Source organism: Drosophila bipectinata, chromosome XL (assembly GCF_030179905.1).
Source record: "Drosophila bipectinata strain 14024-0381.07 chromosome XL, DbipHiC1v2, whole genome shotgun sequence".
In the NCBI taxonomy this organism is placed as follows: domain Eukaryota; kingdom Metazoa; phylum Arthropoda; class Insecta; order Diptera; family Drosophilidae; genus Drosophila; species Drosophila bipectinata.
This window is the reverse complement of record NC_091734.1, coordinates 9,802,386-9,814,813: the sequence shown is the minus strand read 5'-3', so window position 1 is coordinate 9,814,813 and position 12,428 is coordinate 9,802,386. Positions and strand designations below refer to the sequence as shown.

At 48.7% G+C, this 12,428-nt stretch overlaps 2 protein-coding genes across 2 annotated transcripts; one reads left to right on the top strand and one right to left on the bottom strand.

Annotated features, from left to right (window-relative positions):
- Window positions 1-106: 106 nt before the first annotated feature.
- Ubqn (ubiquilin) lies at window positions 107-3,957 on the bottom strand. Its single transcript, XM_017232646.3, has 3 exons — window positions 3,664-3,957; window positions 1,771-3,265; window positions 107-1,710 (listed from the first exon to the last, which is right to left on the bottom strand). Exons 1-3 carry the CDS (start codon window positions 3,757-3,759, stop codon window positions 1,634-1,636), a joined length of 1,668 nt encoding a protein of 555 aa, XP_017088135.2. The 5' UTR covers window positions 3,760-3,957; the 3' UTR covers window positions 107-1,633.
- Window positions 3,958-4,753: 796 nt separating this feature from the next.
- On the top strand, window positions 4,754-11,979 carry dome (cytokine receptor domeless). The gene is made up of 3 exons (XM_017232653.3): window positions 4,754-6,400; window positions 8,198-9,276; window positions 9,684-11,979. Exons 1-3 carry the CDS (start codon window positions 5,256-5,258, stop codon window positions 11,462-11,464), a joined length of 4,005 nt encoding a protein of 1,334 aa, XP_017088142.2. The 5' UTR covers window positions 4,754-5,255; the 3' UTR covers window positions 11,465-11,979.
- The last annotated feature ends 449 nt before the right edge of the window (window positions 11,980-12,428 follow it).

Here is a 12,428-nt window from a genome sequence, read left to right as displayed (position 1 = left end):
TCGGTTGGCCGGTCCAAGAATATGTATCCTTTGTACAGTATAGCTGGCCGATTGGAATAGACAAGGACAGAGCATAGCCGATCGAGCGAGTAAAAAAACGATTGGGTCTATTATCTAAAACCAAAGCAGCTTTATTCATTTGTTTTAAAACATGTGACCATTTACAATTAGTTACTTAGTTTCACTTCCTCCACTAAACGAATAAAAGTAGCTCCGATCTCTGATCGCCCGGCCCAGCTTACCATCTTACTTACTCATCCCACCCACCCGGTTCCCAATCTCTCCAGCTCTCCAGGGGGGCAGCACCTTCTACAAGACGAAAGGAAGCTGGGGGAGGACACATCCGCCCGTCGCCCCATCCTACCTTACCCCATGCCCCTCGCCAAGCACACGGCGATCAGGTGTGAATACAAAGTAATAGCTAGATTAAGATAAAAGGATAAAGTGGGGTTCTCTCTTCTTTTTTTTGTTTTGTTTTTTTTTTTTTACTAAGGAATTTAAATAGTTTACGTCTTTTAACACCATGGAATATTTAATATATCTATATATTCGCATATAGATAAACACATATATAAAGTATATGTCCCACTGATTGCGGCTGTCTGGATTCACAAGAACGGATTTGCGAATTTCCGAGAAAAAGGAGAGGGCTGGCAGATGATAGAAGGAGATCCTATCCCATCCGAACTGATCCACAGGAACACCCACACTCGTTATCTCCCACCTTATTGTTTTAGCACACAAGTCTAGATATCACGCGGAGGGAGGATGGGTGGTGGTGGCGGCATGAAAATATTGGTTACAATTTACAATGATAAACGAGAGCACAGAAATGTTGAAGTTTATTATAAAACAGTGAATGTTAAATGCGTGAAATGTTCCTTTTTTCTTCAAGTGTAGAATGCCTGTAGATGTGTTTGTGTGTTGCATGTGTATGTGTGTGTGTATGTTTGCGGTTGGCTGGATGTATATGATCTTGCAAATACAATGCCATGTTCCATATTGGATTATGTTGTGGTTTAACCCATTTCCGCTTTAAGGTTTTAATGGTAATTCAGGTGTCTTACAGAGCGTCTTTCTCTCTCTCTTCAAGTTAAACAATTAAAAAAAAAATATATATAGTATCTTCAACTATGCAACTGTCGAAACTTTGGTATGCAATCATATATATATATATCATCTAGATCTGTCCACCGTTCCGACAGATTCTTTCATCTCGCCCGTTCTCTAGGCGGATCTTCTATATCGTCTCTCGTTAATAAGGTGTATATTGTGTGTGTGTGTGTGTGTGTGTGTGTGTTTAGACTGTGTGTTAGGTGTAGGGACTGCGATAAGGATAAGTATGTGGGCGTTTAGGATTCAAGGTAGTTCCCGCATCGTGGATAGGAATAACAATCAGCGCGCGCTGATCAATTGTGGATAGTGTTGTGTGCTTGTTTTCGTGGGTGTTAGTTGTGTGTTTTTTTGGGCATAAGGGGATCTCGTTTTTTGTTCCTTTTCTCGTCGTGATCTCGTTATCGTTTCTCGTTCTAGTATTCGCAGCATTCTCCAGGTTGTAGTGGTAGATATAGTTGTAGTTTTGTAAGATATAAAGACAGGTTGTGTGTACAGTTTTGAAAGTGGCTTAACGTTGTTAACTCAGGGACAACTGGTTGAGGGACAGCAGACGCTCTACCGCTGCATTAATGTCTCCGAAGGTAGCGATAAGAGCTGCAAATGGTCCAACATTTAGTTTAAAAAATCCACCATCCAATAAGCTAAGAGACTTACCCTGCAAGTTGGCCTCACGATTGGCAAATCCCATTGCGGCGAGCTGTTCCAACTGCGACTGATAACGAACCTCCGGCGGCTGCGTGCTGTCCGCATTGTTGGACATACCGTTGAGCATACGCATCATAAAGTCATTGAAGAGCTGGGCATTCGGGCCACCGCCGGGTGCCAAGTTGGGGACGCCGGCGGTGCCAGCGGTCGATGCGGCATTACCACCACTCGGCGGCGAAACATTATTAGCAGTGGTGGTGGTGCCATCGCCGCTGGCTGGATCCGATGCGGAGTTAACACCCGGTGGTGGTGGCGGAATGCCCAAGGTACCGACAAGGCCAGGTGCCGCGCTGCGTAGTTGTTCCATGCCCTGCTGTATCTGCAGGATGGCGTTCATGGCATCTGGATTGGTGATCATGTTCATCACTTCCGGATTATTCATCTGTGCCATGAATTGGGGCATCATTTGGCGCACCTGGTCTTGCATGGCGGGATTGTTTGAGAGCAGAGGGCTGGTGCTCAGCAAACGCGAAGCCATCTCCGGATCCTGCGACATGGTCTCCATCATCGACCGGGTGTACGGGGCGTTGAGCAGGTTCTGCATCATCGCTGGATTATCCGCCATCTGCTGCATAAGGCTGCGCATGGCTGGGGAGTTGAGGACATTGTTTGGGGGCAAGTCCCCTGTCCGGTTGCCCGTACCCCCGGTGCCTGCGCCGGCTCCTCCGCCAGTGCCGTTTGTCGTGGAGTTGGTGCCGCCACCGCCCCAGGGATTCGGCAGCGGATTGCGGTTCTCGGTACCCTGCTGGGGGTTAACACCCGCTCCCGATCCTCCGCCCTCGACCAGACCGGCGAACGGATTGCGGCCAAAAGACTCGGTGGCCGCATTCATCATTGGCTCCTGGATGTCGCGATAGATCCGCTGCAGGGCACTGTAACCGCCCGGCACCGACTCCAAGTTGGACATGGCGCGGTCATGCGAACGCATAAGCTCTTGCAACATCGACGGGTTGCGGGCCAGTTCCATCGTTTGGCGCAGCAGGTCCGGATTGTTCAGCATGTGCGAGATCTCGGGATTGCGCTGCATGAGATCCTGCATCTGGGGATTCGACGTAATCAGCTGACGCATCGTATCCGGATTGTTCATCATCTGCTGCACCAGCGGATTGTCCATTAGGGAGCGCAGCATGTCACCGTTGTTCAGCAGCTCGTTCTGCATGCGGGCCTGCAGGTCCATGAAAGTGTTCGATCCGGCGCCAAGTGCCTCCATCCCAGCCAGGCCTCCGAACTGATTCAGGCCGAACGGCGTCTGGCGCACATCGGCGGGGGCACGGGCCGGTGCCTCGTTGTTGCGGGTCGGCGACTTGATCACCAAATGCACCGTCAGGTTGTCCTTGATATTGTGCATCTTCAATGTGTCCGTGTCCTTCATAATTTTGCCGGCAAAAATAAGCACCAGCTGTTCGGGCTCCGCCTCGAACTTTTGTGCAACCAGAATTTTGAACTGTGTGATGAATAGAGAGTGTTTGAGAAATGAGAACGAATATAAGCTGACCGGCTACTGTGTTGTGTGATCCGTTTCAAAGCCACTTGATTTTTCAAGGGCTACCACCAAGCACCTACGGAAACCGAAACACACGCACACACACACACACAGAAAGAGAGGCATAGCCACTGGACTGACTAGCTAGCTTTGCACTTTGCCACCCCGTCTGTATCGTTTAGCCGAAGTGCACTGTACCACCAGCACTAGCACTAGCACCAGCACCACCAGCAACCAGCAACCATCAGCAGTAGCAGTGCCCGTGCCCGTGCCAGTGGCATTGATTGGCAAAGAAGGGCCGAAAAAGAGGGGCGGCAATGCGGCAATGAGTGCGGAAATGTCACGCGCCCCGTACTCACATCTTTTATTCCAGAATCTTCGTCAACCTCCACCGTTTTCTTGTCCTTTGGCGTTTTCACAACCACGTTGATGCGTTTACTGCCGCCTTCCGCCATTTCGTTGGTGAGTTGTCGTGTTTCAGGAATAATTTATATTGCCGATTTAGCTCGTAGTCTCTAAATAATTTTTACAAACTGTAAATTTCAGCTGCTCTGGATATATACGTGTTTTCAAACTAAATTATTTCCCATTTGATGAAAAGTAATTCGTCACTTTCTCACACATGCAAGCACACACACACACACACACTGCGTTTTTGAGACGAATTTTGCCAGGGATGTCGATGTTTTTCGAACCATCGATATTTTTTCCCGCATATTCCAATGTCTGGCAAGGCCAAAAGAAGAAATCGCAAATTTTATCGAAATCGGATAAAAAGAAAATGTTTTATTTAAATGGAATAATTTTGGTAAAAATGTAAACTACAAATTGTGGCTGCTTAAGATCAAGAAAAAAGAAAAAAACATAATATACACTTAATGCATAACTTAGTATTTATTTCCAAATATATAGAATAAAAATAGTATGATTATATATATGGTAATAAATCATAAACTCAAGGACTAAATAAAAAAATATTAACAATAATACAACAATAAAATCATAAATGCATTAAAAATAATAAACACAACAAATTCGATAGAAAATATTCAATGAAAATATCACCTAAATTATTTGTATATGATTAAGTTTTCAGCAATATTCTTGTACAGATTTTTAAGATGCATTATAATTAACGTATATGAATGCATAACTTAAATCGACCTTCAGGGTTAATTAAAATTGAAATGTTGGACCTTCAAACTTTTTGAAATCGCGCCAAAAATTCAAGTCGTCCGATTCGAGGGCCAAGGCAGCCAGATATTATTTTTAAAAAGTAATCGTTTTAAATACTTGTTCTTTATTGTAAAATTGAATATTGATATCCAGAAATATAGCTTAAGTGTGGGCTATTAGTCCTTTGTTTTATATTCAAACCGTCCCGGGTCAACAATTCTCTAAAATTACTCTGTTTGGGCTGGGTGGCAGCATTGCGGGGCCTTCAACCTCATAAGGTGGCAACACTGGTTTATATCGGCCACAGGTATTGAGCCTCGAGACAGAAACGATACGAAACATAAATCCGAAGACACCAACGCGAGCGGGGAGGGTTGAGTGATCGCCGTCTTCGCCACTCAGGTCAGGATTAGGATTCCGCAAGGAAGAAACCACAAGTGAGACACCTAAAGGCCATTTACGGCCCCACTGGGAGCAGTGAGACGAACTACAAGAACACACCTTGGCAGGGCGATGCGTTAGAGTTGCTTCCAGGAACCAGTGTATAAACGGTTTCCGAGAACTGCCACTAACACAGAAGCAACAGCCAGCCAGCCAGCGAGCCAGCCAGCGAGCTAGCAGCAAGGTGTGCGTGTTGTGTGTCGTGTAAGAAAGAGTGCGAGTGCCAGTGGAAAGAGAGAGAGAGAGAGTACCCACATCAAAATAAAGTGCCACTGGGAAGCGGGCTAAAAGGGCAGCCAAAGCAAAACCCGTACCCAAACCCAGTGGAGTAGCCATGGGACCGCAGGTAGTTGAGCTAGTTGTGGCCCTTTTGCCGCTGCTCCTGCTCCATGACGTCCTGGCCAATGCCGAACCCGGCTGGCTGGAGCCCGTCAAGGTGGAGCAGCTCATCGGGTCAGACTTCAACATTAGCTGCACCATCAATCAGACGTACCTGCGCGAGATGAACATCTCCAGTGAGGAGTGCTCCGTAAAGAAGCTGTTTTTCGAGTCCAAGTCGGTGAAGTACCGGAACATCCCGGACATCCGCCAGATCAACGACACGACCATCTTGTTCAGCGCCCGGAACGCATCGGAGCAGGATCAGGACTACTCGTGCATGTGCGGCGAGTATGTGATCAACACATCGAAAGTCTACGTGGGAACACCGCCCATGCCGATCAAGGACTTTGGCTGCGTGGCCTACGATTTTGAGTACATGGTGTGCAACTTTACGGAGCCGCATAACCGGATAATCACCAGGTACAATGTTACCTTCACCATCGAGAAGGACGCCCACTACATCTATCCGGTGGAGTGCAACTTTGATGCCGCTCCGGTGGTCACCTGCAACATCACCAACGAGCTGTACAAGCGCTTCAACGACTTCTACTACTTCCGACTGGACATGTTCAACGCCCTCGGCCAGGACGTCCAGGAGATCACGGTCAATCACTACGAGCGTTCGGTGCCGGCTCGTCCCGGCCAAAATATATCCAAGGTCAACCTGACGGAGAGCTCCATTTGCCTGTCGTGGGATGTGCCGCGTCGCACCACCTATCTCCGGGGCTTGGCCTGGCTGGTGCACGTCGCCCCCCAAAATTTCAGTCCCCTCCAGCGTAGCTATTGGCGCAACAACACCACCACCATCAAGGACATCCTCTGTCTCACAGAACTCCCCTTCGCCGGCTACAACTACACACTGCACCTGCAGGTGCGCATCAATCTCAACAACACCATGTGGAGTGAGCCGCTTGTCTATCAGTTCGCCACGGCGCCGGCTCGTCCGCGTCGTCCGCCGCGCGTCACCTACGGCAGCTTCTATGTCTACTCCTCGGAGACGAATCTGAGCTTCTACTGGGAGCCGCTGGAGCCCCAGGAGCTGAACGGACCGGACTTTCGATATGTCATCAGCGAGTTTCGCATCAATGGGAGTTTAATGTAAGTAGGGATGTGGGTTTGGATTTGGATATGGGTTTAAGTTTGGGGGCGAAAGTTCATTCATTTCTCGCGAATCCGTATGGTCTTACGGCGTAGTATTTGCACATACACCATCACCATCACCATCCACATTGCTAGCCAGCATTCCCGTTCTGGGGTTCCGATGAAAATGTTTATTTTTAACAACAATTCGCCCGAAGTGCCTCGCACACTCACACATGCGCGCCGGCAGCAGGCAGCAGGCAGCAGGGGCGCAAAACACGTTCGTTAATGAGAAGAGATGGGTGGATAGATGGATGGATGGATGGATTGCTGGATATATGGATAGATGGATATATGGCTGTATGGGCTGTTTAGCTCGAATGCACTATAAGAGAAATCGGAGGAAAGGAAAGGAAACCCGCTCACATACCCTGTATGATAGATATATCCATTCCAGAGGCGGATTCGCGGTATCTCCGCTTCTGTTTACCGCCACTTTGCCGGAATTGAAACCGAGAGGGGGGGCAACCAGATGCAATATATATATATATATCTACAGCTGCAGGCAAAATAATAGAAACGATTTCAATTGAATATTGCCTATAGATTCCACAGAAAGGGGTATACAAATATTCGAGAGAAACAGAGAGAATCCAGAGAATATTTCATAGGAAATAGTCTTGCTTTTGTCTTGTTTGTTAATTTTTTTTAATTGGAAATTGGAAATTCTTTTTAATAATTTTTTTTTAATTCGAATTCAATTGAAATTTAGACTGAAACTGTCTTTCTACCCTCGAGTGCGAGGAGGAGCTCTTATTGATTTCGATGGCACGCTGTTCGTGGTAATCTTTTATCACCTCCATCATCGTCATCATCATCATGATGATGATCATCATTGATGGATGTTAATTAGTGAGCCACCACTCCCCCTTATCAAAAAGTGCCTTCGTGGAATGACGCAAAGTTCGGAATTTCTCAATAAAATAAGAGCTTCCCGGGAACTGTCTGGTCGGTCGGTCTGTCAATCTTTAAAAATGTATTGCCTAGTAGGGAATATCAAAACAAATTCTAATGAATTAAAAAAAAATAATTAAATTAAAATAATTATACAAATGCATAATAATTATTATCATGACCTTGTCTTTATATAAGATTATAGGCCTTAACGAGGTTGGGGAACTCATATCTCCTCAAAGCTTGGTCAAAATAAGATAATAAACTTATTATTATTTTTATTTTCTTTTTTTTTTTTGAGTTGGCTATCTCTTTGTTTTTATTTTTATTTATTTTTTATTGCTAAATATCTTTTCTTTAAACTGCCAACTGGTTTTTCTTGACATTAAAAATTAACAAGCCACCACGAATCTTGGTATTCATAAGGTATTCGATATTTGTTATTATTTCATATAGTATATAGATGATAGTATATGAATTTCTGATTCAGAAACGACTACTAGAGGCCTTTGGGGTTTTCCAGATTTTTTCACAATCTTCAGGTTCGTGGAGATAAGTGTTATGACTCAAGGGGGGAGGTCTATCATTATTTTTGAACTAAACTAAATGGCGGGAATCCTTAGGAATCATCTACAGATTCAGTTCCCTAAAGAATCCTAAGTGACTAGTGGTCTTTGGGGCTTTCCAGACTTCATTGTGATAGGTTGTATGACTTAAGGGGGAGCTCCAGATGGGACTTGTAACTAGAGATCAGGGAATTCCTCACTGAACTATGGAGAAACTTCTTCAGAATTCAGTTCCCTGAAGAATCTTAAGAAACTTGGTATTCCGACACTAATAATATCCCAATAATCCTTCCAGGGACCCCAATCTCATCCAGGTCTTCTCCAACTCCGCCCTGATCGAAGGATGGAAACAGAACGCCCACTACGAAATCCTTATTCGCAGCAGCAACAGCATGGGCGTGTCGGTGAACGCCACCCGGATGTCGATAGGACCCATTAGTGCCGAGGACTTCCGCTTCCGTGTGCCCAAGAACATCCGCAGCGTCTACCACTCGAGCAACAACAGCTACACCCTCAGCTGGGAGCCGCCAGAGGACCTCCACGAACTCACCAACTACACCGTGTTCTGGTGTGTACCGAAGCCGGGCCTGCTGTCGGAGTGCGAGGGATCGATACGGTTCGCTGAGGTGGCCTACGACCAGCAGCTGTTCACCACGGCCAAGAACCAGCTGCCGACGCTTCACATGGCCGTGTCGGCCAACTACCGCACCCACAACACGGGCCTGCGCTGGCTGATCTGCAGCAGCGACAAGAAGGACGACCTCGTCAAGTTGGAGCCGTCGATCGACGCGGCCAGCAACTCCAGCCTGACCGTCAAGTGGAGCACCCAGCGCGTCTGTCCGGTGATCCTGTCGGGCTACAACCTCACCTACTGCCAGCGCTCTACTGGCCGGCCGGACAACTGCACCACCGAAGTGATCCACGATCGTGACGCCAGGCAGTACATTATTCGCGACCTGGTCCCCTACACGGACTACAGCGTCAAGATGCTCATGTTCTCGGAGTCGCGGGCCAGCAAGTACAGTGACGAGCTGGTGAACCGGACCGGTGAGGCTGCTCCCAGCCAGCCCCGCGAACTGCACGTTCTGCGCGTCGACAGCTCCAGTGTGCGACTGGCGTGGAAGCCGCCGCTACGGGCCAACGGTGTGGTGCGCACCTACGAGGGCACCTTCCGCTCCCTGGAGTCGGACTACAGTCTGGTTGAAGACTTTCGGGTGGCGGCATCAGCCGGCGAGCTGGTCGACAAGGAGAAGTTCATTGCCTTTACGCTGGCCAACCTGACGGCCTTTACGCGGTACGAGGTGACCCTACGGGCCAAGACGCTGTATCCCTCAGAGCCCAGTAATCTGGTGGAGTTTGTCACAGCCATTGGAGGTGAGTGGTGTCCCAGGGAGGGGGGGTTTCTATAGGTTAAGACCTGCGAGCATTGCTCCCAAGAGAGAGCCCCCAGGGGAGCCGCTTCTCGGGCTACTCTCGAGAGCTCCCCAGAGACACTCAAGACGCTTCAAGTAGCCGGCGGCTTTAAATAGGATAACCTTCCCAAAAAGTAAAGCTTTCAAAGCTTGGGTTTCCAAATCTTTTCACGTGTTGATCTTTGAACTCTACCCTGACGTCGAGGTCTGACAAGATTAGAATTTATGGCTCACTTCTTGGAAGCCTATCTGGTCTATACCCATAAATCCAGAGTCATCAGTGTTCATCCCAATTTCTAAATAAGATTAGTTATTTATTATTTTTTTTTTATTGAAATTCCGACTAATTCTTTGGCTTTCCACTTCCAGTCCCCTCACCTCCATCATTATTTGTGAGCAACAACAAGGATCAGACCTCGCGTCTGGACTGGAGTCGACCCAGAATACCAGCAGGGCGCATCGACTACTATGAGATCTCGTTGCGCGACAACAACGAGAGCTGCCTGATGAGCCTGATCCTGTCAGGCAAGAATCGTTCCTATGTGATGCCCACACCCCGTTGCACCAGCCACAATCCCTTCCAGCTGGCGGTGCGTGCCATCAATGTGGAGCAGCTGCCTTCTCATCAGCAACAGGAGCTGGAGGCTGGACTAGAAGCCACCACCTTGATGGCTGGACTGTCGTTTATGGGCCAGGGACAGAGCTTGCAGAGCTGTGATCCGCGGACGGATGCACTGGTCGAGGAGGAGCTAGAGCGGTACTCGGAGTACCGCGCGAATGCCAGTGCCTACCGATTGCACAGCTCGGAGTGGGGCACCTACGGATTCATTTGTACGCCCGATACCCAGAGCCTGAAGGCCATGTACCAGACCATCGAGGTGTGCGTGGCCATCCTGGTGCTGGGCGTCATCTTCTATCTGGTCTACAAGAAGTACCGTAAGATGTCGGACATAGGTCTGGTGCTGCCACCGGGTATTATGGAGACACTGAAGAAGAACGAGATGGGTGGTCTGGGCCAGAGCATGACTCCCGACATCTCTAGCGGCGGCATCGTCTGCACCATGGTGGGTGACTCGCCGCAGTACACATCCCAGGACCTGCCCCACGACTTTGGCAGCTGCGGCAGCGAGAGCTCGAAGCTGCTGCGACGCACCGGTTCCTCGTCGGGCGGCGGTGGTTGCGCCGATCGCGACATCTACGTCGACCACCCGGAATCAGGACCCATAAGTGGCGCAGCCCCCCCGGCGAGCTATGTAGCGATGCGGCACGGCCTCCTCCTGCAGGAGCGGGAACGGGAACGGGAACAGGAGCGTGAGCGGGAACGGGAAAGAGAGCGCGAGCAGGAGCGGGCGCGGGAACTGCAACAGCAGCAGAGCGAAACGGAACCGGAAAAGCATCGGGAACAGGGAGGCGCCGGCAATGGATATATCAAGCCCACACAGATGAAGAACTGGGCGGGCAATGGACAATTCCCAGCCAACCCGATGCCGATGCCCATGCCCATGGTTGCGCCCCGTGTCCCCATCAGCGGCTACGTACCTGTGCCCATTCAGCAGTCCCGGCCCAGCCCAGCTATGGCCTCGATGCCGTCCGCCGGCCTTGCCCCCGCCCCCGGTCCTGGCCCCGCATCAGTTCCAGCTCCAGGCTTTGGCACTGCTCCGAATCTGGCGCCTGCCCCGGCCCAGTCCACCGCCGCAGCTACTGCCACGGCTGCCTCCACATTCTTTCCACCGGCCCACCTGCTTACGGACAACTACGTGCAGGCCTCGGATCTGCACAAGCTGAAACCCCTCGCCCCAGCCTCAACAGCCGGCGGTGGTGGTGCCAACGCTGGACCAGCAACAGTTGCAGGATCCCTGCCACCGGTCGCGCCACTGCGTCAGTTGCCGCCAGTGATGCCTGCTGGGCCGCCCAAACTGCCCGCCGACATCGGATACACCACGATGGAGCAGCTGCAGCTGACGGGGCTGATGAAGTCGCCGTTGCCCCATGCGATGGGCTCGCCGTCGCATACTGCCGGCGATGCGACAGTGGGTGGCGGCAATCCGGGCTCTGTGCCCGGACAACACTCTCGCCTCCAGCCGCAGATCAACGGCTATGTGACGCCCCAGGACCTCAACGCCCTGGCACACAACCGGCATGTCCTCTAAGTTAACAGAGCATCCCCTCATCGCAACGTGTGCGATGCCATCCCTGGCAACCATCGCATCCATCCAATCAGCGCAATCCCATGCTCTCTCATCCAAAACATCTGCATAACACTTACTCTAAGCCACGCCATCGGATCATCCGCAACCGCAATCGCATCCACATTCGTATCTGTATCTGTATCTGAATCCGTATCCGTATCCGAATCCCGGGCAGCTCTGTTTTTCTTTATAAGTAATTAGTTGCAAAACCCCATCGTTCATAATTTATTTTGTATTTCGAGGCGAGGCGTGCACGAGACCCGAGGCACATCAGACGAAGTATTTGTAACTCTGTAGTATTTTTTTAATATATATTCTTATTTGTACACTTAACAACTGAAACTATATCCGCGTGTCCGCGAGAATGCAAACAAAAAGAAAAGGTCGAGCTTATTATATTATGGATAAAAGTAATTTTAATAATAATGATATATCCTATGTAAATCATACACAAATGTTGTATGTGTAATTTTAAATATTTTATTGTGTTTTATTTTGGGCTTCGAAGCTTTGTGGCGCACTATGGGGTCAACCACCACTTTTTGTGGCCAAAATTCCTTTCTTAAAATATGAATCTTAAGATAAAATCATGCTTTTGGTGTAACTCAGACTGCCATATTGATCGGAAATGTTATAAATGAGGTGTTTTTAGAGTTAGAGATACCTACATTTATTAGATCGGCCGACTATATCTTATAGCTGCCATAAATATATCTAAAAGATCGGAAATGACCCAACTAGCCCAATTACCCTAAAGAGAGATCGAAGCTAACGAATTTCCTTAGGATTGACCTTCTATATCCTATAGCTGCCATATAACTGAACGATCGGAATTTGGTATTTGCTAAAAGTACCAGCTCTGGTATTTTCAAAGATAGAAGTTTAGGATTTTTTTTTCAAAATAAATTGGTTTTATTATGATCCA

Bases quoted from the DNA above. Each gene is read 5' to 3' on its own strand.
- Ubqn (XM_017232646.3), bottom strand. From the start codon at position 3,759: ATGGCGGAAGGCGGCAGTAAACGCATCAACGTGGTTGTGAAAACGCCA. The intron at 3,266-3,663 runs GTGAGTACGGGG...TTCATCACACAG, and splicing joins AAGATTCTGGAATAAAAGAT to TTCAAAATTCTGGTTGCACA. The intron at 1,711-1,770 runs GTAAGTCTCTTA...GACCATTTGCAG, and splicing joins TCGTGAGGCCAACTTGCAGG to CTCTTATCGCTACCTTCGGA.
- dome (XM_017232653.3), top strand. From the start codon at position 5,256: ATGGGACCGCAGGTAGTTGAGCTAGTTGTGGCCCTTTTGCCGCTGCTC. The intron at 6,401-8,197 runs GTAAGTAGGGAT...TAATCCTTCCAG, and splicing joins CGCATCAATGGGAGTTTAAT to GGACCCCAATCTCATCCAGG. The intron at 9,277-9,683 runs GTGAGTGGTGTC...TTCCACTTCCAG, and splicing joins GTTTGTCACAGCCATTGGAG to TCCCCTCACCTCCATCATTA.